Source organism: Mirounga angustirostris, unplaced genomic scaffold, assembly GCF_029215605.1.
Source record: "Mirounga angustirostris isolate CCGP_5_RB_7025 unplaced genomic scaffold, mMirAng1.0.hap1 SCAF_17, whole genome shotgun sequence".
Lineage (NCBI taxonomy): Eukaryota > Metazoa > Chordata > Mammalia > Carnivora > Phocidae > Mirounga > Mirounga angustirostris.
In genome coordinates this window covers 21,190,897-21,215,417 of record NW_026991725.1, presented here as the reverse complement: position 1 = coordinate 21,215,417, position 24,521 = coordinate 21,190,897, and the positions used below count along the sequence as shown (strand labels likewise).

Genomic DNA, 24,521 nt, shown 5'->3' with positions numbered 1-24,521 from the left:
CAAACCATTCCTGGCCCACGAATTCTGTAACACAAAAATGCTCATTTGATGAATAATCAATGTAATGGAACATAATATGAAAAACAATGTACATTTTGTTCACAAAAATAACAATAATGAAACATAATATAAAAAACATACAATGTACATTTTGTTCACATCCTTTTCACATACAGGAGAGATGGCTTCTCTCCAGCATCACGAAGCTCTTGCTGACCTAAGAAACTTTTCCCACAACATTTTCAAAACCTCAAATAAGCCAAGTGGAACATCCAAAGGAACTGCCAGAGGACTGTGAAGAACCAGAATGGTTCTAGGCCGTTTCTAGATATTGATGTACTAACACTGGAAGAAAGCCAGACTTCATGCTTTATTTAAATAATGAAATAGGACTACGGTTCCTGAATTGAGAAAAGGAGCCTCTCACAATGGAACATTTTTTAGTTATAAACGTTGGTCCTGACACATGGACACTGTTAATTCACTAAAATTTATAAGTTTTGTAGAAGTGATGAAGGAACAATAGTTAGGTCTTTGTCATCAGCTTGATTTCCTGAATTACCAGATTTGCCAATACCAAAATCATTCCTTTTGTTTGAATTCTGGACACAACTATACCCTGCAACTCTTCTGTTTGCATTGTGACAATCAGCTAAAATTATACTTACTTTCTGTCAATGGGATGGAGATAATGACACCGTTTCCTGTTCCCACCCACAAACGATTGCAAGACACCATAAGAGCTGTGATCCGCACAAAAGAGAAGCCCAGTTTTCCAGTACCTGTACAGTGGGGGGAAAATTTTTTATTGAGAAACTAGAGCAGATGATGTTTTAGGTTCCAAGTCCCTCAGAATGGCTGGATTAATTTTAAGAGAGAAGAAATGTGACCAGAGCTAGTTGGATATTTCCTGAAGGTGCACATCAAAGCAAACTTTCATTGGGCTTTATCACCTATCTGATAACTCATTGTTAATGAAAAAAGAAAATTCTGGGACCCCTGGGAGGCTCAGTCGGTTAAGCGTCTGCCTTTGGCACAGGTCATGACCTCAGGGGTCCTGGGATCAAGCCCTGCATCGGGCTCCCTGCTCAGTGGACAGCCTGCTTCTCCCTCTCCCTCTGCTGCTACCCCTGCTTGTGCTCTGTCTGTCTCTGTCAAATAAATAAATAAATAAATAAATAAATAAATAAATAAATAAAAATCTTTAAAAAAAAAAATTCTAGGGCGCCTGGGTGGCTCAGTCGTTAAGCGTCTGCCTTCAGCTCAGGTCATGATCCCAGGGTCCTGGGATCAAGCCCCACATCGGGATCCCTGCTCCGCGGGAAGCCTGCTTCTCCCTCCCACTCCCCCTGCTTGTGTTCCCTCTCGTGCTGTGTCTCTCTCTGTCAAATAAATAAAATCTTAAAAAAAAAAAAAAATTCTACAAGTGGCTGACATTACATTATCATTCAGAAAGAAAATACTGTTGATCAGGAGGTATGACACAAGATTTAATTAGGGAGCTGCCAAAACAAACCCAAAACAAAAAACAACAAAAACAGAGTTTGCTAGATTGGAAAATCAAATGTCCTTTGTTTTTATAAGCTAAAAGAGTTCTGCTTTGCCTTAAGTTTCTTTGCATAGATAAAAACAATCTTTAACAAAATTTATAATCTTTCCTTGTTTACATATTTTTATTCTAGAGCAGTTTAGAAATTTTAGGGTATCATAGGCATATAATTTAGGGAGAATGGATGCACTTTTTTGATTTGAAGGGAATTTTTACAACTGATTTTATTTTCTGAGAGTTGAAAGGAAAATTCTTAAACAGATAATCATACATTTAAGACAAAGAGCATTTATTTAGTTACAAGTTCTACTTATAAGAACAGAATATGATCACAGTGTTAGAAGGAGCCTTAACTCCATTCAGTCTAAGCTAGAGATCTTTAACCTATGGTCAAAGTATATTCCTGAAATTGGGGGCCTGGGTGGCTCAGTTGTTTAAGTGTCGGACTCTTGGTTTTGGCTGAGGTCATGATCTTGCAGTCCTGGGATCAAGCCCTCCATCGGGCTTCGTGCTCGGTGCAGAGTCTGCATCAGATTCTTTCTCCTCCTCCCTCCCCTCTAACCCCTTCCCCGCTTGTGCACGCTCTCTAAAACACATAAAATCTTTAAAAAAAAAAAAAGAAAGAAAAAAAAGTCTATTCCTGAAATTAGTTTGCGTTTATGACATTCCTAATACTCAGAGTGCTAGATTAGGAGCTAAGGATAAAGCAGGGACCAAGCCAGAGATGGTCCCTGCCCTTTGTGGGGCTTCTGATCTTTGGGGGAAGAGAGACAACAAACAAGAATCTAATATTATTGGTGCAACCACAATAATAAGCCCAAGAAGGGAAAGCATGAGAGGACTTAATCAAATTGGGAGAACAGGCAAGGTCTGTGCTCCATGTGACATGTAAGCTACAGCCTGAAAGCCAAGTAAAAAGGGACCGAGAAGAACTTCCCCAGCAGAGGCTCTAACACATGTGAGGGGCCTGAAATGGGAAGGAACTTGGTGAGCTCAGGTCAGTGTGAGCAGACCAGAGCGAGTGAGGAGAGTAGTCCAGGCCCCTGGACCAGTTCTTCTGGTGTTGTCACAGAATGTCACCTCACCTAAAGGTAGGAATATTCTAAAAGTGGCTGGTGTTACATAAGTATGTCATGGTGGTACCGGCACACTGGTTACTATGCTGGGAACAGACTGGAGTAGAAACACAGAGACCAGTTATGAGGCTCACAGTTATCTAGGGGGGTAAGGATGGTGGCCTGGTCTGCAGGGATAATAGTAGAGATAAAGAAGTAACCGATTTAGGATATTTTTGGAGACAGACTTGACAGCTCCCAGTGATGGATTAGGTGTGGGGAATAAGACAGGAGTCAAAAATGATCCCAAATTTCTGTCAAGAACCACAGGGTGCACGGAGCATCTGCCTGACACTCTCAGTGATAAGAGCTCACTAGTCCTGAGGCAACTTATTCATTCGTTCTACCTAGCATTTGAGACCATTTAAAAATAAAACGTTTTCTTCAACTGACATAGATAGAATGCTTTGGAAGCTTACCTAACATTTTGCTTACATAAGGCTCAATGTCCACATCCTGTAGGTGCTGGTAAGTGTGTGCATGATAGAGACGAAGTGTGGAGTCCAAACGAATGGAGACCCACACACCGTCACCCACCCATGCAAGCTGCCGCACCTGGCTCTCCTTCCTGGGGTGTGCGTCAAAGGATTTCTAGGAAAGATTGTTTGACCACAGCGTTACTTTGATTAAGCAGGAGTTCATGTTTAAAAACTGTGCTAATCTGCACAACAATTTGGCAGACCGTATATTAAAAGAGGAGCCTAAATACTATTTTATTAAATAGGATTACTTTTACATACACAAATGCTTCTATCCCGGACTGTAAAAGAAAACGAAGAACAAACAACTTAAGGATGCTAGATTTCGGCACTGCGTAGGATATCAACTTACCAAAGTAATATTGGCATATCCAGACTCTAACAGTGTTCAACAAAAAGACTGAATTTGATCTCAGGATGTTGTATTGCTGCAGAGCAACGCATGAAGTAAGAGCCTATTTAAAATTAAACAAAAAGGAACCTACATTGCTCTGTGTGCATGTAGGAACTAGATTTGGGAGAAAAAAATCCCACCAAAGGATTAACTTTGGGACTTCTAGGAAACCAAATGGGATTTGGAACAAAGGAATAAGGACTTTTACCTTAAAATTTTCCTGCCCTTTTTCTTTTTCTTAAATAATTAGAATGAATTTATGTATTGTGGCAAAACTTTTAAGAGAGCAATGCTAAGAGGTTTTTATTTTTATAACAAGATGCCACTGCAATCTTATTTCTCAGTCTATGACACATGTATGGATTTTCCTGGATCCACATGGAGTGACAGAGACGTGGGAAACCTCCTCCCAAACAACCCACACGTAATTAAACATATCAAGAACCAAGTATCCAAATAATACACATATTGCATCTATGGATATTCAGACACACATTTAAACATTCATGTGTGAATCCTCCCTTCCTTAAAAAAAACACTTCCCACCATAGTCAAAAGTGGCAAGAGAGGTGAAGTAACACAGAAAGCTGTCATCCAGGGACGCCTGGGTGGCTCAGATTGTTAGGCGTCTGCCTTGGGGTCAGGTCATGATCCCAGGATCCTGGGGATAGAGCCCGTATCGGGCTTCCTGCTCAGCGGGGAATCTGCTTCTTTCTCTCCCTCTGCTCCTCCCTCCAGCTCCTGCTATCTCTCTCTCTCTCTCTCAAATAAATAAAATAAAAAATCTTAAAAAAAAAAAAAAAAAAGCTGTCATCCAATCCATCACCGATGTGCCCTAAAACACACAGATTCAGAAAACAGTTTCTAAAGAAGCTAAATATAATTATAGTCTTCAGAAAATACAAATTCAGTAAATACAGAAAGCATAGGTTAACTTACCTCTATTTTCATAGCCTTTGGCTGAACCACATAGATTTTGTTCCTATAGCCACACCAGACTTTGTCATGTACCACAGTCATGCAGCGGATGGAATGGTGAGGCCGTCCAAGGTCTAACAGGTGATAGTTTGACAAATCCCACTGCCCATCTTTAAAATAAGAAACAAATTATTAGTTAATGCATACCACCTTTTACTCAATTTTAACACAAGAAACATTCTATTTGGGTGCATTAATAAATTTATTGGTGACGCACTGCAAAATACCACATAGGACTGTTTATCTTTTCTTTGCAGAGACTGAATTCTCTCCTTCTATTACTGCACAGTTGGGGAAGAGATCTCAGAGGGCATCTGGTCCAATGAGCCACCCAGTGCCTGGATCTCCATACTCCCTTGCAGTGATGTGATCAATCAGCCAGAAGTTATCCGTTTATTATAATGGTTTAAGAATTAGAATGGATTTGATATTATTTTCTGGATAATATCTCTCTCTCACTTGCATTTTGATGTATCTTGTATATGTTAAGGACAACACATTGCTAACACTTTAGGAATTACACAATAACTTCTGATGGCAGAAATACAAATGACAATCAGCCACTGAAAGCTTGCTCTGTAGACTCTGCTTGAACAGTTTCAGTGAAAGAAAACGTACTGCCTCACAAAGCAGCTGTTCCATTTTCCAAAAGCTGTAACTGTCTGAAAAATACTCCCCACACCTAAGTAGTTCATCCTTGAGTGTCATCACCCATCAGTCTGTAGCCTTGTGCAATAGACACAGAAGAATTCAGTCCCACTTCTTTGTTACTGCCCTATGTTTTCTACTCTCAAAATGAAGCACTCTCGGGATGTGTTCTGTACATATCCCAGTTTACAGACCCTTTATCCTAACTCCACTTTGTCTGTGTTTGTTTAATATGCTATCTATCTACCAGAGTGGAGCAGGATTATCACAAGCCATGGTCTGGACAGAGATTTCTAGGAGGCTGAAGGTGCTCAGTAACTTATATTAAGTTTGGGGCCAACCTTTAGGTACTTCTCATTCTTCAGACATGTTACCCCCTTTTTACTCTTCTGAACCCCAACACAGAACTTGACATTTATCTTATTACATGTCTTTTGTCTGTTCTGAAATATAATTTTGGATTCAGCTTGCCAAAACATTTATTACCACATTTTTTCTAAGCTTTTGCACTTCTTAGCTGACTGACCACAAAATGACTAAAAGCCTCTGTGCCTCCAGGGGTGCCTGGGTGGCTCAGTCGTAAGCGTCTGCCTTCAGCTCAGGTCATGATCCCAGAGTCCTGGGATCGAGCCCTGCATCAGCTCCCTGCTCAGCGGGAAGCCTGCTTCTCCCTCTCCCACTCCCCCTGCTTGTGTTCCCTCTCTCGCTGTGTCTCTCCGTCAAATAAATAAATAAAATCTTAAAAATAAAAAAAAATACAAGCCTCTGGGCCTCCAGTTTCCTCATCTATAAAATGAGGATGACAACAGAATCTTCTTCATAAGTTGCGGTGAGGATTAAGCTCAGATAAAGTGTACAATGGGTCTGAACAAGGTAAAACAGACCCCCCTCACTTTCTGATGATAAGGAGTCATTAGCCAGCAAATTCTAGGTACCAGCCAGTTACAAAGACACCTAATCATCATCTACCCTTTATTTTTCCAAGCCCCAAAAGATATGAGACTTGGGGAAAAGTCTTGCTAAAATACGAATTTAGTGTATCTATGCTTATGGAATATTTTCCTGCTCTAGCAATCTAGCAGGTAGGAAATGAATGATCATTTCTGGCTGATACATATACCAAGGAGTTAGGAAGTGTCACATGCTCGCTTCCCTAGTTCTCTTATAACTCAAGGCAGGTTTTTGGACCTCCATCACCCCTCCCATCTGCAGATGATAGATACACTGGTTTTAAAGAGGAAGAACAGAAATCACAGGACACGAAAATGATTAAACCATATCCAATTAAAAACTTTTAAAACTTTCCAAATATAAGTGGATGCAAATTATTTTAAAAATACTGAACAACAACAACGAAGAAAACCTTCCCTCTCACTAAATTTCTCCTAACTGAAGAAGTGTATGAATGAGAAACAAGTGCCTCCATATCACATTATGTCAGAGTACCTTGAAATGATAAACTACGTGCACTCACATAATTACTTAAGTCATACACTGTTAGTGTTCAGTTTAAACCTTTATTCTTTCTCTTATTATCATTTCTTTAAAACATAGTCCAATCTGCTAGAAAATGCTTTTGCAAAGCAACAAATTGCGCACATTCTATATTCATAACAACTCACCAATTCCTCTGTGAAAGATTGCAAGGGTGCCATCAGCCAGGGCCACTAAAACAATTCCTTTCACATGTCTGCAAACAGCAAAAGGAATGTCAGAATTCTCCATCTGGGAATGCGGGGGGGACCACATGCCACTGAACTAGTTCAGAGGCTCTCAGGGGGCCAATCTGTGACAGCCAAGAAGCTTACACCAGAACCTGAAGAATACTTTTTTTTTTTTAAAGTCATCTCTACACCCAATGTGGGGCTCAAACTCACGACCCCAAGATCAGGAGTAACATACTCTATACTGAGCTAGCCGGGCACCTTGGAATATACTCTTCATTGAGAAAGTCTTTCATGTCAGCTGAACTAAATAAACAGCCTGTGTGGTGACTCTCTTATTTCACTTTCTGGCCCCAAGCTTCTCTCATCGCAGAAAGGCCACAGACCAGAGACAGATGCCTTGAGTGGAACTAACAATCAGCTCTGTGAACTTTGGAGTTTTTGATAGCGACATACAGAAAAGGACTAGTGAGTCAATGCCCCCAGTCAACACACTCACCAAGTCTAAAGAGTACCCTGAAATAAACATAAATTAATAGGTTCTCTCCCCAGAGTACTCTCTCCCCAGAGTACTACAGAACCCACAGTATGGTGAGGAATCAACCTGACAAGTGTGACTTAAAGCTCTACTTAGGAACTATTTTATTTTATTGTAAGAGTTTCACTCTCACTCAGCTCCTCTGATTCCATAAAGGGGGAAAATATCTGGATACTGACTTAATTATGAAGCACATGTTAGCTTTAATAGTCTTAAAAGATAGTTTATACCAAAATACGTATTTTTTAAAGGAAGAATTTCTAAAATAAAACTTACACAATACTGAGAATCGAATCTTTAAGTTTAATAGAATGGAGACATTTCCTCCACTGGGCTACAGATGAATGCACATACAAACTGCAAGAACAAAATCAAGACTGGTAAGGCATAGAGAAAATCAAGTTGTTGCTTACATCTAGTAATGACCACAAAGTTCCCTTAGGAGGAAAGAAGAGTAACACAAAAATCGTAGGAAATAACAACGAGAGTCTAACGTAAAGAAATAAGCTGCTTAAGCAAACAGAAACACAGAAGAGTGAAAAGTCAGCACTAGAATAATGCATGGTCAGTTAGTTTCAGGTTACCACATACTTCAGAATCCTTGGCTAAAATCTGTTTTTAAAAAATGACCTTACTCTTCTGCTACACCAAACCGTAACTTTCTGACGGCAGGCTGGTTTACATCAAGAGAGTGGCAAGCTATGGCCCGCAAGCCACATCTAGCCCTCCACCTGTCCTCGTATAGCATGCAAGATAAAAATGGTCTTTACGTTTGTAAATGGTTGGGAAAAAATCAAGAGTATTTTATGACGTCTGAGACCTGCACGAAATCCAGCCTTCAGGGCCCACCCAGCGTTCCAAGAGCCCAGCTGCACTCCGCTACAGACGTGCTGTCGGCACAATGGCCGCCTCTGCACCAACACGCCAGAGCTGAGAAGTTGCTAGAGATCATATGGCCACAAAGCCTAACATACTTCTTCTCTGGTCCTTCAGAGAAAAAGTGGGCTGGCCCTCCATTTTGTAGTATTAAGACTCCTATGGAAAAGATGCACTAGTGACCTTGATTAACCTGTGGAGAAGCACAATTTTCAGAGACTCCTCATACTACTAGAATATGAACAAACTATGTAATGTTAGTTATCATCTCCTAAGCTTTCAGGCTGGGATCTGTCCTGGTTTCCCTAGTACGTTTCGCGTTCGGAATGGAATTGAGCCTTCTCACAGCCAATAGATTAGTTTAATCGCTGGTATTTCCTGAATACACTCTAGCCTATATAAACCTTCTGTGCATCCATAATTCTGTCTCTGTGCTGTTCAGGATCTTCTATTTCTGGATCACCCAGATTTTCAAGTTTTATTTACCTCTTCTTCCAAGAATATTACATAAAGGGAACATTCTGTGACAAAGAACTATATGATTTACCATTCATAAACAATACAAGTCCAGTTTATGGGGTAATGAGAACATCATCTCAAAATCTGTATGTACATAAAGTTCTCTGCTTTAATATGTACTTTTTGTTGTATGCCTATGCACCACATTTTACTTATTTCTGATTCCAAAAAGTAAAAAACTAAAGATACTCCAATATTAAGAGTTGGCACCTACCAGCCATTCTGAGCTCCAAGCCACATAGTCGGTAAAAGGCTACTCATTTTCTGGGCTTCTTCTCTCACCAGGTCTTGTTCATTTGGCAATACTGATAACTGATCTTTATATGCATCTGAGTCATTACTAGGAAAGGTGAGAAAGGAAAGCATCTGAGCATGCTTAGCTACAGTTTTCAGGGACTGAACATTTCCACATTTTAGTTTAACAGTTTGAAAAAAAATATCAAACACTAACATTCCAGAAAAGCCAAATTTAAATGCTTATAATAAATATCTCAACAGTTGTACCAGAAGTAACATTAACATACTAGAGAGAACCAAGGTGCAGATAAGGGAGTTAAGACAGTAATACAGCAGTTAATATCCAGACTATAATTACGGTTCTCCCTTAGGGTTATTTTGAATTTTATAAGTTTTTTCTTAGGGGAAAAAAGAGGAAGGGATGGTTTGTTATAAGAGGAAAAACACAAACACACGAGAATGAGTATAAAGAATTTTCAAGGAGTGTCTGGTTCAATAGGTTAACAGTCTGCCCTCGGCTCAGGTCATGATCCCAGAGTCCTGGGGATCAAGCCCCGCATCAGGCTCCCTGCTCAGTGGGGAGTCTGCCTCTCCCTCAGCTCATGCTCCCTCAGCTCATGCTCCCTCAAATAAAATCTTAAAAAAAAATTTTTTTTTTCTAAAATAAATTATTAAACTAAAACACTCATATTCTCTCCTATGACCTTCTTTTGGATTGTCAGAACATTTTTAGAAAAAAAGTGGGCTGTCAAATTCAAAACAGACAAACCTGCTATTTCCAAAAAGATGACTTTATTCTTTTTCTTTTTTTTTTAAAGATTCTATTTATTTGACACACACATACACACACACACACACGCACCCCCCCCCCAGCACGCGAGAGAGAACATAAGCAGGGGGAGCTGCGGGCAGAGGGAGAAAGAGAAGCAGACTCCCTGCTGAGCAGGGAGCCCGACTTGGGACTCAATCTCAGGACCCTGGGATCATGACCTGAGCCGAAGGCAGACGCTTAACCAACTGAGCCACGCAGGCGCCCCAGATGACTTAAATTAACAAATGTTAATAGACAGTTATCGCTCTATAAGAAGAGGAGTATTAAATTATAAAAAGAATCACGTTTAGCTAGATCCCCATCAGCTTTCTATAAAGGCCTAGAGAAGGCAGAAAATAAAGAATTCATTAAATGGGCCTAGATTACCCATTGCTTTAAAGGAAGAGCTATTTGCCAGAAAACAAAATTCAAAAAAGTCATCGGAGCCCGCATGGGGAATCTAAACTGCGAATTTCGCAGCTAACTAGGGTTGGAGAGGAGGGCTGGGGAGGAAAGTGGCACAGTTACAGTTTGAATGGAAATGAAAGATCATTATCAGAGGAGAAAATGACCAGGAAGATTTTGACTACTGTACTTATGGGCAAAGTTTTTTTGTGTGTGTTTTTTGTTTTGTTTTTTAATTTAAAAGGAATAGAGAACACAAGGGGGGTGTGGGAATCCAGATCAGAAGCAGTGGAAGGAGAGATGGAGACATAGCGGGAATACTGTGGCTGCTTGAGATGATCCCGGTTCCTTTTATACTTCTCTGGTTTCCTAAGTTACTGACCCATCTGCATACCTTGACTGATACACTGGTGAGAGGTCTTCCGGGATTTGAACTCCCAGAGGATCTGTAAAGACGTGCTCTGTGTACACGCCAGGCTGGGAGATGTCCACGGTGTCTTCAGCTGACCCTGCATTGCCTTCTGTGGCTTCAGTTGCTTCTTCTGCTGTTGGAATGTTTTCATCAACCTCACTGTTTTCTGCTTCCTTTTCTACAAAATAAATAAAACATGCTAACTATTTTGAGTTTGAGCTTTTCTCCCCATCATTTCCCCACACAAACCACCGCTGCACAGTTTCACTCCCCCTACCCCATCTTCCCCACATTATACCATGAAATACAGAATTCTTGTTTTAATGGGCATTACAGTATTACAGTGTCTTCTTTTGAGCTCTTTCATCCTCGTTACTTCAAGATCTAAATTGAGGAGGAGTCCTAATGAGGCCTCTGGAATAGGCTGTGACTCTATACTGATGGCATGAAAGGAGGAGAGTGGTACCTGGTGGGTTTTCCATCACTGGAGAAGCACCGTTGGTACTCGGGGAAGTGGCAGCTGCTGCCACACTTTCTGTAGAACAACCAACCACTGTGATGCCCCCCAACAGGCTGTCTGTCTCTGCTGAGCTATTGCTGGTCATGCTGCCACATAAAGATGCTTTGTCTACCTGTCCAGATTCGGAAAGCTCTTCTCCTGCAGGGTAGTCTGTTTCTCTTGCTCCTAAAAAACAAGATAAAACTTTTTATTTTATTTAATTTTTTTTTTAAAGATTTTATTTATTTATTCGACAGAGAGAGAGAGACAGCAAGAGAGGGAACACAAGCAGGGGGAGTGGGAGAGGGAGGAGAAGCAGGCTTCCCGCGGAGCAGGGAGCCCGATGCGGGGCTCGATCCCAGGACCCTGGGATCATGACCTGAGCCGAAGGCAGACGCTTAACGACTGAGCCACCCAGGCGCCCCCAAGATAAAACTTTTTCTAACAGCTAATCTTATTTAGTCATTTGTTTCCAGTTTATTTTTGGTCTTCCCCAACTACAGCATAACCTCCATGAGAGCGGTGCATAACTACCTCCAGCAAACAAGTCAGTTCCTGCCAGTAAAAAGGTGTAGATGGTAGGAAGAGAGGGACATGGCTTCCTCTTACCTGGTACACTTGCTATACACAGAACATGAGAGTTGCAAACAGTGAAACTGTCTAGGATGTTGCCTGGTTGAATAGCATCAATAATGATAACTTTTGTAGCTGAATGAGTGCTGGTACAGATCCAGACTAGACTGGATAATTCTTCTTGATTTTTTAACTCCTTCTGCTGTTCCTATGTATACAAAGTAAGAGAATGAATGTTTAAAATGATATGCATGTGTACAAATTCATAACACTGTGTTGTAACAGTAAAGGGCAATACTGTTTTGCATTTATTTTCAGATTATTTGAAAAGGCTAAAAATACAACCACCTTTCAATATTAATTAGTACACTAAAAAATAGCAGTTAAAGCAGATCAATGATAAAAATGTTCTATATCTTGATTTTGATTGTTCTTAAACAGGTACATACATGTGTCAAAACTCTTTGAACTGTACACATTTCAAGTGTATATACCTTATCATATGTAAAATACACCTCATAAAATGGATCTAAAAAAGAGAGAGCATGAGGAATAAGCAAGGGCATAATAATCCCAATTCGAAGCTGGACCAGAAGTAAGTTCTGGACCAAAAAGCTACAACCAGGAGGTCAAATGTTAATGCACACACTTACCTTAAGTTCCTGGTCTAACTTGTCTAAGCTACTCTGCGACGCACTTCGCTGTTTACTGCCTTCTGTATCCAAACCAGCAACATCCTTGTAAAATACACTTGCTCCAACAACAGAACCACCATCTCTGGTCTTTCCACCTGATAAATTGACTCCAACAGCACACCACAGCTTTTTGGATTTGAAAAGGGGGCGGTATTAAGTCATTTTCTCTCTAAAAATGTTTAGAACTTTTCACATTTCTTTAAAAATCTAATGATCATGAATACAGGTCTTTTTTTGGTTGTTGTTCCTTTCGTTCAAGTAAACTCTCCCCAATGTGGAGCTCGAATTCAAGACCCTGAGATTAAGAGTTGCACATTCTACTGACTGAGTCAGAAAGGTGCCCCATGAATACAGGTCTTTGATATTCAAAGTATTCCAGTTTAAAATTACAAAATAAACAATAACCTCACCCACAAAAGCAGAATTTAAACTTTTCTGGTTTTAGAAAGAGAATCCATCCAGAGTTTAAGAAATATTTCCTTTAACTTCAAAATTAATTTACCTTCATTGATGTATCTTTTTCATCTAGAGGTCTGAGATAGACGGGCACAGGTAGATTTTTCATCTTATTTTCCCCTTGGCCATTGGTTACCTGATAATTAGGGAGGGGAGAGAAAAAAGACACATTGGTAAGCCTCATCAAAAGTGAACTCAAAGAACAACTGAGGCATGGGCAAGCACTGCTGGTATATTATTTCCTCTTTGAAATCATGTCCAAGTTAATTCTGTTATTCTTATTTGAAAAATAAGCAGAAAGTCAAGTGGCAGTTAGAAAAAATAAACAAGATACTATGGAAGCCCAGAAGAGATAACACTACTTCATGTATGTTAGTGCGCGCGCATGTGTGTGTGTACTCATGTGTGAGTCTTTTAGGGATAGGGAATACGGAAGTAGACAAAGTTCCTGTAAACCTGAACTTAGGTTTAAGTCAACAGTTTGAAAGGTTACATGACAATACAATGGTTTCTTAAAACTTCTAAAAAACAGAGGTTGGTTTTTTGGGTACCTGGGTGGCTCAGTCAGTTAAAAGGCTGACTCTGAATTTTGACTCAGGTCATGATCTCAGGATCCTGGGATCGAGCCCTGCATCAATCTCCCTTTCCCTCTGCCCCTCTCCCCTGCTTGCCCTGCGTGTGTTCTCCCTCCCCCCTCTCTCTCTGAAATAAATAAATCTAAAAAAGATGTTTTTTTAAAAATGAAATCTTCAAATATTAAAATAGAGCAAGATATACATGCAACTCAATAGCAAAAACAAACAAACAAATGGATTAAAAAATGGGCAGAGGATCTAAACGAACATTTTTCCTAAGAAGATACAGACAGCCAAAGGGTACATGAAAAGATGCTCAACATCACTAATCATCAGGGAAATGCAAATCAAAACCACAATGAGATACCACCTCACACCTGTCAGAATTGCTATTATCAAAAAGACAAGAGGCGAGGATGTGGAGAAAAGGAAACCCTAATGTACTGATAGTGGGAATGTAAATTGGTGCAGCCATTATGGGAAACAGTATGGAGGCTCCTAAAAAATAAAAAATAGGGGCACCTGGCTCATTTAGTCGGTAGAGCACGTGACTCTTTTTTTTTTTTGACATTTTCTTTTCTTTTCTTTTCTTTTTTTTATTTATTTTTTTATCCCCATACATTACATCATTAGTTCTAGATGAAGTGTTCCATGATTCATTGTTTGGAGCACGTGACTCTTGATCTTGGGGTCATGAGTTCAAGCCCCACTTTGGGCACAGAGATGACTTTTAAAAAAAAATAAAAATAGAATTACTATACGATCCAGCCATTCCACTTCTGGGTATTTATCTGGAGAAAAAAAACCATTAACTTGAAAAGATATATGCACCTCTATGTTCACTGTAGCATTACTTACAGTAACCACGACATGGATACAACCTAAGTGTCCATCAATAAAGGAATGTGTAAGGGAAATGTGGTATATAAATACAATGGATTATTATTCAGCCATAAAAAAGAACAGTAGTCTTCCATCTGTGACAACATGGATGGAACTTGAGGGCATTATGCTAAGTGAAGTAAATTCAGACAGAGAAAAACAAATACTATATGATCTCACTTAAATGTGGAATCTTAAACAAATATACAAAGCTCATAAACACAGAGAATAAACTAGAGGCTGCTAGAGGCAGGGGTGAGAGATTGGTGAAGTGGTTCGTAAAGGAGGTCAAAAGATACAAACTTCCAGTTATAAATTAAGTCATGGGGATGTACGGTACAGCATGGCAACTACAATTAGTAATACTGTATTGCACATTTTTTTCTTCTAAGATTTTATTTATTTTACAGAGGGAGACACAGCGAGAGAGGGAACACAAGCAGGGGGAGTGGGAGAGGGAGAAGCAGGCTTCCTGCGGAGCAGGGAGCCCGATGCGGGGCTCGATCGCAGGACCCTGGGATCATGACCTGAGCCAAAGGCAGACGCTTAACGACTGAGCCACCATTTAAAGTTGCTAAGAGAGTAAATCTGTAAAGTTCTCACTATAAGAAAAAAAATCTGTAACCATGTTTGGTGATGATTTTTAACTACACTTACTGTGGTGATCATTTCACAATATATAAAAATATCAAATCATTATGTTGTGTACCTGAAACTATTATAACGCTGTATGTCAATTATCCCTCAAAACAAAACAAAAAAGAACAAAAAACAAACCAACAGATTACCTCAAGTCTGTGCACTTGGTAAACCTCCTGTTGACCCCTCTGCCTCCTCACAGACTCAGGCATTTCTTTTGAGCTCTGGGGCTCTAGAAAACAGCCTGAGAACCACTACCTTCAACCCTTCTCTAAGTGTGTGCCAAGTCAATGAACTTGAAACTAGCAGGTTTGAGACAGGTATTTCAATTCCTTCATGCCCAGGCATACTCCTCTCCCCTAGCACTAACCACTAGATGCTCTTACCATTCACATCTTACCTGTTTGTACTTCTGAGGCAGACTCCAGCCAAAAGCCTGCACTCTACCATCTTCCTTCTGAACATGTGCCTTTACCTGACGATACTGTTCTCTCTTTTGTTCTCTGCGCGAGGCTAAACTAGCTTCAGTTCTAAAAGGCAAAGAAATTTCCCTTTTTAATTAAGGGAATATAACAGTGTATCTCCCCTTTCCCGCTAAGACAGCAAAAATGACCAAAAAAAAAAAAAAATCACCCAATTTCAGTTTACTTCAGAGTTCTGCATTTCTAAGAAGTGTTAGCCTAAAGCTGGCCTTTTAAAGTTGTGCAGTGGGTACAGTGTTCAAACTTTAACAGATTAATCGCAAGCAGCTTATTTTATTATGTTGAATCATCAGCCATCAAATTTCTATCAGATTTCAGATTTGGCCACATGAAAGGGAAAAATTCTTAAGTATTTTTTAGTTCCTCCCTTTTTTGTTCATTCAACAAATATTTACTGAGAATTTTCTCATGCCAGGGAATGTGCTAGAAGTGACTCAAGATCAATAAATCAGTATCTTCTTAGGAAGATAACAAAGATTAATTTTTGGACCCCACTGCTTTGTTTCAGAAGACAAAAATGCAAACTGACTTGCTATGTATGCCATAGTTAACAAATCTGTGTGTCAGACACTTTACAAACCCTTGGTAATTTAACCCTAGTGCCTCTGAGACAGGTTATCCTACTCCATTTACAAGCAGAGAAACTGGGGCTGAGAGGTTAGCTTGTCCAAGTTCATGTACCTCATGAGCATCAGAGTCAGGAGGGAAAATAAACTTCTTCTGACACCAAAGGAAATGTTCAAACATTTAGGATAAAGGCTTATATAGGCCTTTAACATTTTACTAATATTTACCAGTGTTGTTGACCAGCAACAAAGAGACATTTTAAAACAACTTCTGTTTATGAAACCTGTGAAATACAGTTTTCATAAAAGGTATTGACTACAAGTAATCTACTTAAAGGTAGGCAGCCACGTTATAGAAATGGCTTCTTTATGGACTTATGTGAACCTTACAGCTGATCGGATAAGGGGCAAGAATATTCTGAACTATTAAGTTATTTAGCGCATAACCACTAGTCTGCAAAATACTTACTCTTCACTAAGGAAATCAAAGGCTTTGGACTTATCCCCAGGGAGCTGAGATAAGGTGCTGCTTCTTTTCTTGACAGAAGGAGTAACATGAGAAGTGGGTGCATTGTATTTCAAATTAACAGGTGGTTCAGGCTTCTTAGTAGTATTACTTGAAGAGCTGAAAAGTCGGCTGAAACTAAAAAGAAAAAACGTGAGAGAGCGAGAGAGAGCAAGAGAGAGAGCGCGCGCAAGAGAGAAAGAGTGTTATTACATGCACTATGAAAAACAATCCATTACTTTCCATAAATTTCAGAGTGCTTTTACAAGGCAATGAGTTAGAAACTGGCAGAAAGAGTTTTTGTACTCATACACTGCAGCCTTAGCAATAACTCACAGCCAAACTCAGACATTCAGGGAAGAGAAACTATTGCTTAGAATGGCAGATCCTCGCACTTTAATTAGCAATTCACATAATGAAAGAAAGAAACTCTTAAGTACGGGGATCTTCTTGTAATGAAGAAATAAGACGGGTACTAGCTCTTACTTGGTAAGTAGTTGTTAAACAGCAATGTTATAGCTGCATGGTTTGAACAGAAGCTTAGTTTGCCAGTTCTAAAAGTGGTAATAAAGTACTGGAACACATACTACCATTTTAACATACATCTTATACCTTTTCTTATTAAGCCTAATTTATAGATCTACCTTCACATCCACTTAAAAGAATTAACACTTCTATTAAATAGCGGATTCACCAAAAAGGGTAAATTTTAAGTATAGTAAATGCACAGTTCTTCTGGCATGAACATAAATCAAATCTGAAACACACAAATACACACACTACTCAAACCTACAGACACTAAATTTCTAAGCTTTACTTTATATAGTTCTTTACAATCACACAACCAGTGCATCCATATAACTTATTTACTGAGGATCCAGGTAATTATCAACTCTATGAATAAATCCCCATCATTTTTATTTAATTTAGCAGAAGATTCCATCGAGTGCATAACCAACAGGATGCAGCTTACGACAGCATGTGTTTGTCCTCAAGAATAGCCTTACCGAGCTGGCACGCTATGTATCAAAAAGAAAAAAGTTCAATTTAGCCATATACTCCAAATTTTAAAAAGAAAGGAGACACGAAATCATTCTCAGAAATAAATTTTGACTGCAATCTTGTCTCAAAGGGCTCTCTGAAGTCTTTAATGTGTTTTTAGATACTTACAACTGCCAAATGCTTGACCTTTTTTTTTCCTGCATGGCTGGATTTTCTCTTGATGCACTATATTTTAAAAGAAAAACAAAGAAAAAAAATGTCTCATCAGTGAGGTGTTTTAGTTTTTTAGTTTTCTATCTGAAGAACTTCCCAAGAAGTTCATGGGATACACAAGAGAATCAACAATTAAATTCAGTAAATAGTTGCTTTGACCTATCATGTGTCAGTCAGCCTGTAAAAGCCAGTACAACTAAGATAAATAAAACACCATCCCTCCATCGAAAAGCTCAGTCCACTGACAGAGACAAGACTGTTATCTGTGCTGATCGGACAGCCAACAGGCCTGAATGTAAATATTTTTTAAAAATTTTATTGAAGAGATATCTTCCAGTTCTCACTTTTGTCAAAATACTGTCTTTTGAATCCTTATCTTTACATAAAGGTCTCTATTGTCCTCATGCTCTAGCTCTCACAAGATAGCCTGTAACTTTACTGTTCTGATGGGTCATTTTTCATAGGACAAATACTTTCCCATTACTGAAAAGATGACCAGAGAAGGGGATAAACTGGATTGATAGGTAGTTCAACAAAATTTCAGAAAATAAGGCACTCCAAACTAATTTAGTAAGATGGTAAGGATCCTGCGCTCACTATGAGAGCTCACTTTTCACATTTTTTTTAAAGGACTAAATTGAAAACATCTTTAATTCAATGGAAAAGTAAAAAATGAGACACCACTTCGTTTCACTTGTGGACTATCACTTGGCTGCTAGAACTAAAAATAGCAAGGAAAAGAGGAGCCTGTTGGGGAGCCTGTTGGAGAGCCTGGGTGGCATAGCTGGTTAAGCATCTGACCCATGGTTTCGGCTCAAGTCTTCATCTCAGTGTTGTGGGATTGAGCCCCATGTTGGGCTCCATGCCGAATGTGGAGTCTTGATTGAGATTCTCTCTCCCCCTCCCTCTATCCCTCCCGTTCATGTTCTCTAAAATAAATAAATATTAAAAAAGAAAGATGGAGCCTCTCTATATACCTCAATTTTTAAAAAAGATTTAGTTACTTATTTGAGAAAGACGGGGGCGGAAATCTCCAGCAGACTCCCCGCTGAGTGCAGAGCCTGATGACACAGCCCAATCTCATGACCCCATGCCATCTAACGGCCATATTTTCAGGGCCTGAGCCGAAGTCAAGAGTCGGAGGCTTAACCGGCTGAGCCACCCAGGCGCCTCTACCTCAATGCTTAAAATATTTATTATTGGGCGCCTGGGTGGCTCAGTTGGTTAAGCGACTGCCTTCGGCTCAGGTCATGATCCTGGAGTCCCGGGATCGAGTCCCGCATCGGGCTCCCTGCTCGGCAGGGAGTCTGCTTCTTCCTCTGACTCTCCTCCCTCTCATGCTCTCTGTCTCTCATTCTCTCTGTCTCAAATAAATAAAAATAAAAATCTTTAATAAATAAATAAATAAATAAATAAATAAAATATTTATTATTTATGTAATATCCATTAAATGTTTGAGTTAAAGACAAATTTCTTAGTACATTACTTTCTTTGAACAATTAATGAAGATCAGAATACTGATCTCCTTCCTTCTTAGCAGCAATTACAAGTTTAGCAAATTGTAAATGTGCTATACAAAGTACTTTTGTTCTAGTATGACACTGGTAAAGGACATATAAACTGTTAAATAAATAATGTAATCACAAAGAAGTAAAAGTTGGAGGTTAAAAAATATGTTCATAAACTTTAAAACAATGTGTCAGTATATATGTACTGTTATTGGTAAATCTGACATGGGACTCCAAACTCAAAAATATGGGCAAATTACATCAGAAAGGATGAATACCCAACTTTTACATCAACATGGATGGGACCGGAGGAGATTATGCTAAGTGAAATAAGTCAAGCAGAGAAAGTCAATTATCATATGGTTTCACTTATTTGTGGAACATAAGGAACAGCATGGAGGACATTAGGAGAAGGAAGGGAAAAATGAAGGGGTTGGAAATTGGACGGGGAGACGAACCACGAGAGACTATGGACTCTGAAAAACAAACTGAGGGTTTTGGAGGGGAGGGGGGTAGGGGGATGGGCCCGGTGATGGGTATTAAGGACAGCACGTACTGCATGAAGCACGGGTGTTATATAAAAACAATGAATCATGGAACACTACATCAAAAACTAACGATGGACTGTATGGTGACTAACATAACCTAATAAAATTAAATTAAATTAAAAAAAATATGGGCAAATTAGGGGGCAACTAGTTCACAAACTGTTCATGAGCTCTTCCTAAGTTAAGGAACACTGTTACTGAGAATATGGCCGTTAGATGGCAGCAGTAGGTGAGATCTAAGATCAGATCAACAAAGATGTCAATGGAGGGTACATTTTGCATGAATAGCCAGAAAGGAGGGGGAAATTGGACAAGAGTATTTTACAGAAAGACATGGAGTAAAAATGACTTAGTTTTCTGGGTAGAACGTGAAATTTATATCTTTCCCTGACATTACTGTAAAAGCAGTGTCAATTTCTATATTCTTTTGAAAAATGACCATCATTCCTAAGTAACAACAATTACCTCTTAGAGGTCACGGGAACATTTTCCAAGGGCCCTTTACCCAAAAGGCACCCATTTTGATCACATTCTGTCCCTAATATCTAGTGTTACTTTAGAAAGTTATCTCCTAGTAAACAGAGTAAGAGGTTTGGATCCCCAAGGCTGGACTCTAGTTCTGAGGGAAGGAATATTCAAACCCAGGAAACAATACTAGAAAAGCACCAAGAGGTACTTCTCATACGAACCGAATCATCTCTGTCCATCGAACAGCTTCCTGAAGCTCCATCAATCTCTCTTTATATTGGTTTCTCTCCATTAGAACGCGGGCCATTTCTACTCTAGTAAACCGCTTCCTCTGGGCTGTGGGAATATCACTCTATAATGAAAAGAACACAGCAGATCACTCTGGCAGCCTATATCTGCTTTTGGTGTTATGCTAAACTTAAGCAAAATCTTAAAGCTTTAAAACATTTCTTAATTTCTAATCTATTGCATCATTTAAAGAAAAATAACCTTATATAAAAATAAAATCAATAAAGAGATTTTAGTAATTACTTATGACGGAAAAGAGGTAAACAATTTAATTTCTGAATAGAAATACAAGATATTTGAACATACTGTAAAGCAAATACAAAGAACAGTGTAGATTCTGAACTAAAACCAAGAAAGATTAACAAAGTTAATCTATCTATATAGATTTAACATGCTTGCCTGGAAATGGTTCTTCTAACAACATTATTTTAAGTTGATGTTCTATAACAAATGCTAATTATTCAGCAATTTGTTACAAGTTAGTTCCAAAAGGGATTCACTCATCTCAAACTACCCATCATCTACATATATTGGCTAGGTACCAGGGTACCCAACTCTAAGAGTCATTAAAACACCAACAGAAATACAAGAAGCTGGAGACAAGTGTATTAACTAGAATTCTTCTTAGGGAGACTAAAGGATGTGACTATACTAAGACCCAAAGAAGCATGCTCAAGTCAACTTCCTTCTACTGTAATTTCTAAATGCTCTTCTGGGGGGAACACTGGTTTAACTGCAGGGCTCTTGTTTTGCTGAAGGGTGGGACAGTTAAGAAAGAGGCTAAGTTTAGTCCTTGGGGACCTCCTTCTTTGTCCTCCTGCTCTGAACTCTGCTTCTCAAACGAAGTCAAACAACAGAGGATTCAAGGACTCTGAGTCTGCAGCATAGCAATCACACTCCTAGATATATGCCATGGAAGAACCAGGAGACTTGCACTATAATGTTCCTAAAAACAGCACTGTTTGTGGTAGTAAAAAGCTGAAAATATCCTAAATATCCATTAATAGGAAAACAAATACATAAATTGTAATATTCATACAATGGGATATTATAACGGAGTAAACATGAATAACTTCTGGCATACACTACAACACAGGTAAATCTCAGAAACATAATGCCGAGTAAAAGAGGTAAATCTCCAAGTATGAAATAAAAAAAAACAATGAAAATTAAGCTATATTTTGTAGGAATACATATATGTGTGATATGATAAAATTATTTTTAAAAAAATTTTAGGGGCACCTGGGTGGCTCAGTTGTTAAGCGTCTGCCTTTGGCTCAGGTCATGATCCCAGGGTCCTGGGATCAAGCCCTGCAATGGGCTCCCTGCTCCACAGGAAGCCTGCTTCTCTCTCTCCCACTCCCCCTGCCTCACTGTTGTCTCTCAGTTAAATAAATAAATAAAATCTTAAAAAAAAAAAAAAAAATTGGGGCGCCTGGGTGGCTCAGTTGGTTAAGCGACTGCCTTCGGCTCAGGTCATGATCCTGGAGTCCCGGGATCGAGTCCTGCATCGGGCTCCCTGCTCGGCAGGGAGCCTGCTTCTCCCTCTGACCCTCCCCCCTCTCATGTGCTCTCTGTCTCTCTCATTCTCTCTGTCTCAAATAAATAAATAAAATCTTTAAAAAAAAAAAAAAATTTAAGTGAGCTCTACACCCAACGTGGGGCTTGAACCCACCACGAATCCAAGATAAGAGTCCCATGCTCTACCAACTGAGCCAGCCAGGTGCCCCGATAAAATCATTATCATTATTAAAGGTAAGAAAATGATATAGGATAGTGGTCTCCTCTGGAGGGGAGGAGCATAGGGTAGCTTCAATGTTTGATAATGTTCTAGTTCTTAGGTTAGGTGGTGGGTTCATTATGTTAATTTATTATGTTTCATAACTTACATATGTTACATATATTTTTGGTATGTACCAAGTATTATATATTTTAAAAAAGAGCAAGATTGCAGGGGCATTAAATAATCACTTTGTACAGGTTACCCACATATCTCAAGTCTGATGCTTGACCAACAAACACCTGTTACAGGAATGATCATCTAGCTACCAACAGTTACTATGATGCTAATTATATTGGTAAAACCTCATCCTTAGTCTTCTGTATTTACATATGTTGAAAACAGTATAAGCTGACTGCTTACTACTAAAGTCCTAGAATTCGGGGCGCCTGGGTGGCTCAGTTGGTTAAGCGACTGCCTTCGGCTCAGGTCATGATCCTGGAGACCCTGGATCGAGTCCCGCATCGGGCTCCCTGCTCGGCAGGGAGTCTGCTTCGTCCTCTGACCCCTATCCCCTCTCATGTGTTCTCTCTCTCTCATTCGCTCTCAAATAAATAAAATCTTTAAAAATAAATAAATAAATAAAATAAAAAAATAAAGTCCTAGAATTCATCTTTTTTATGTTTAATACTTTTAAACAACTTTATAATTAAGCTTTCATATTTCTAAGTCAAAATATGAGACAAAACAAAATGTTTCGGCTGGTCCTTGAGCTTGAACTTGCAAACAAGGTCACAGCACAGAGCCACAGAAAAAAAAATGAGCACACCACATGTAGCCAGAAAGCTCAGCCTCTGGATACCATGTGGGAGCATGAGGTAGCCTACTCATTAACACAGAGATCTTCTTTCTTTTTATAATGCTATATCCAAAGCTTAATTAGCAAGATTTTCTTTAAAAACCAAAATGTAGTAAGAAAAAAAGTCTGAAATCATAAACCTACATCATCGTCATCTTTTGCTTTTTGCCGTGCATCTTCGGCTTCTGCACGAGCTCTGGTGGGGAAAAAAAAAGAACATGTTATTTGAGTTGTGTTCATCTTTTCAAGGAATTAAAGAGTAGGTCAAAAATTTTAATCAACACTAAATGATTATTCTCTTTTCAGAGTATTTAGCTGCCTTCACTTCGGGGAACATTAGTGCAACACTGTTCTCAGAAAAAAACAAGTATTAAAGAAAGCTGGGTGAAGGAAAATAATGTTTCTAATTTCCTTATTAGCAAATTTTAGAATGGTTCTACTAATTTTTCTCACACAGTGACAGCCACAGAAAGTTAAATGATAAGGCTGGGCAAGCAAGGGGCGCACTGATATCCGAGCCACCAACGGGCACTTGGCCCTGACCCTCCTGGCAGCTGGTGCTCCTGGCCCGCTGGAGAAGGCTGCCGGCGGTGGCAGCAGGGCCAGCCTCGGGGGGACACCTATGACCCTCTGTGGCCCGCTGGCTAAGAGAGCTGGGTTCAGAACACCACCCAGGAAACTTACTTCCTAAGCTCCTCCTCCAGCTCCTTGTTCTTCTCCTCGAGCTTCAGCTTGGCTAGTTTTACAGCCTCCAGCTCCCCCTGCAGCACGTCCTTCTCGCAGGTCAGCTCATCCACCTTAGCTATCAAGTCATTCTTCACTACATTCAAAGCATGTCTAAGAAACACATATTTCGCATATATCATTACAAATGAGTACTCTTCCTGTCTTTCAGCTTGTTCTCTTACAGACAAAAATAACTATACAATCAAAGCTGAATAACGGAGTATTTTAAGATACTCTACCTGGTGTTGTTTGTAGGTAAAGACAAAAAAACACACAACCATCCAAGATTTTGCTCTTTCCACTTACAAAGAATAAATGGGTAAAGCAAAACAGACCACCAACTAATAAAAATACCACAATTAATGAAGATTAAACTTTTACAAAATAGCATCCATAAGGGTACCGTTGTTAAACTCTGAAAAAAATATTACCTAATCAAAAAGGAAATTTATCTTTGAATCTTTAATAATTGATGAGATAAAAGTCTAAACTTGGGGTGGATCTAGGGGAAAAAATATATATATATATTTTTTTTAATTTAAATCCAATTAGCCAGTACATCATTGGTTTTTGACAGAATGTTTATGGGGAAAAAAAATCTAAGATCTAGTTCTTTTGGGTACAAGTGGGCATAGTACCTCATAACTGCCTTCTATTTTGGATCTACCTAGATGTTCCAAAGTTCTCTTGAC

The 24,521-nt window shown here is 39.3% G+C and overlaps 1 protein-coding gene across 4 annotated transcripts in view; it reads right to left on the bottom strand.

Moving 5' to 3' along the window:
- SPAG9 (sperm associated antigen 9) overlaps positions 1 to 24,521 on the bottom strand; it is a 139,522-nt gene that overhangs the window by 14,339 nt on the left and 100,662 nt on the right. For all 4 annotated transcript variants that reach the window (XM_045889158.3, XM_045889160.3, XM_045889162.3 and 1 more), the window contains 17 exons: positions 23,788 to 23,940; positions 23,248 to 23,299; positions 20,458 to 20,588; positions 17,668 to 17,724; positions 16,462 to 16,635; positions 15,345 to 15,474; positions 12,895 to 12,984; positions 12,351 to 12,518; positions 11,734 to 11,905; positions 11,092 to 11,310; positions 10,608 to 10,803; positions 8,975 to 9,100; positions 7,642 to 7,722; positions 6,786 to 6,853; positions 4,477 to 4,625; positions 3,084 to 3,255; positions 669 to 782 (listed from right to left, as the gene is read on the bottom strand). In XM_045889158.3, coding sequence (XP_045745114.1) covers positions 669 to 782; positions 3,084 to 3,255; positions 4,477 to 4,625; positions 6,786 to 6,853; positions 7,642 to 7,722; positions 8,975 to 9,100; positions 10,608 to 10,803; positions 11,092 to 11,310; positions 11,734 to 11,905; positions 12,351 to 12,518; positions 12,895 to 12,984; positions 15,345 to 15,474; positions 16,462 to 16,635; positions 17,668 to 17,724; positions 20,458 to 20,588; positions 23,248 to 23,299; positions 23,788 to 23,940 — 2,252 coding nt within the window. The remainder of the gene's footprint in view (positions 1 to 668; positions 783 to 3,083; positions 3,256 to 4,476; positions 4,626 to 6,785; positions 6,854 to 7,641; positions 7,723 to 8,974; positions 9,101 to 10,607; positions 10,804 to 11,091; positions 11,311 to 11,733; positions 11,906 to 12,350; positions 12,519 to 12,894; positions 12,985 to 15,344; positions 15,475 to 16,461; positions 16,636 to 17,667; positions 17,725 to 20,457; positions 20,589 to 23,247; positions 23,300 to 23,787; positions 23,941 to 24,521) is intronic.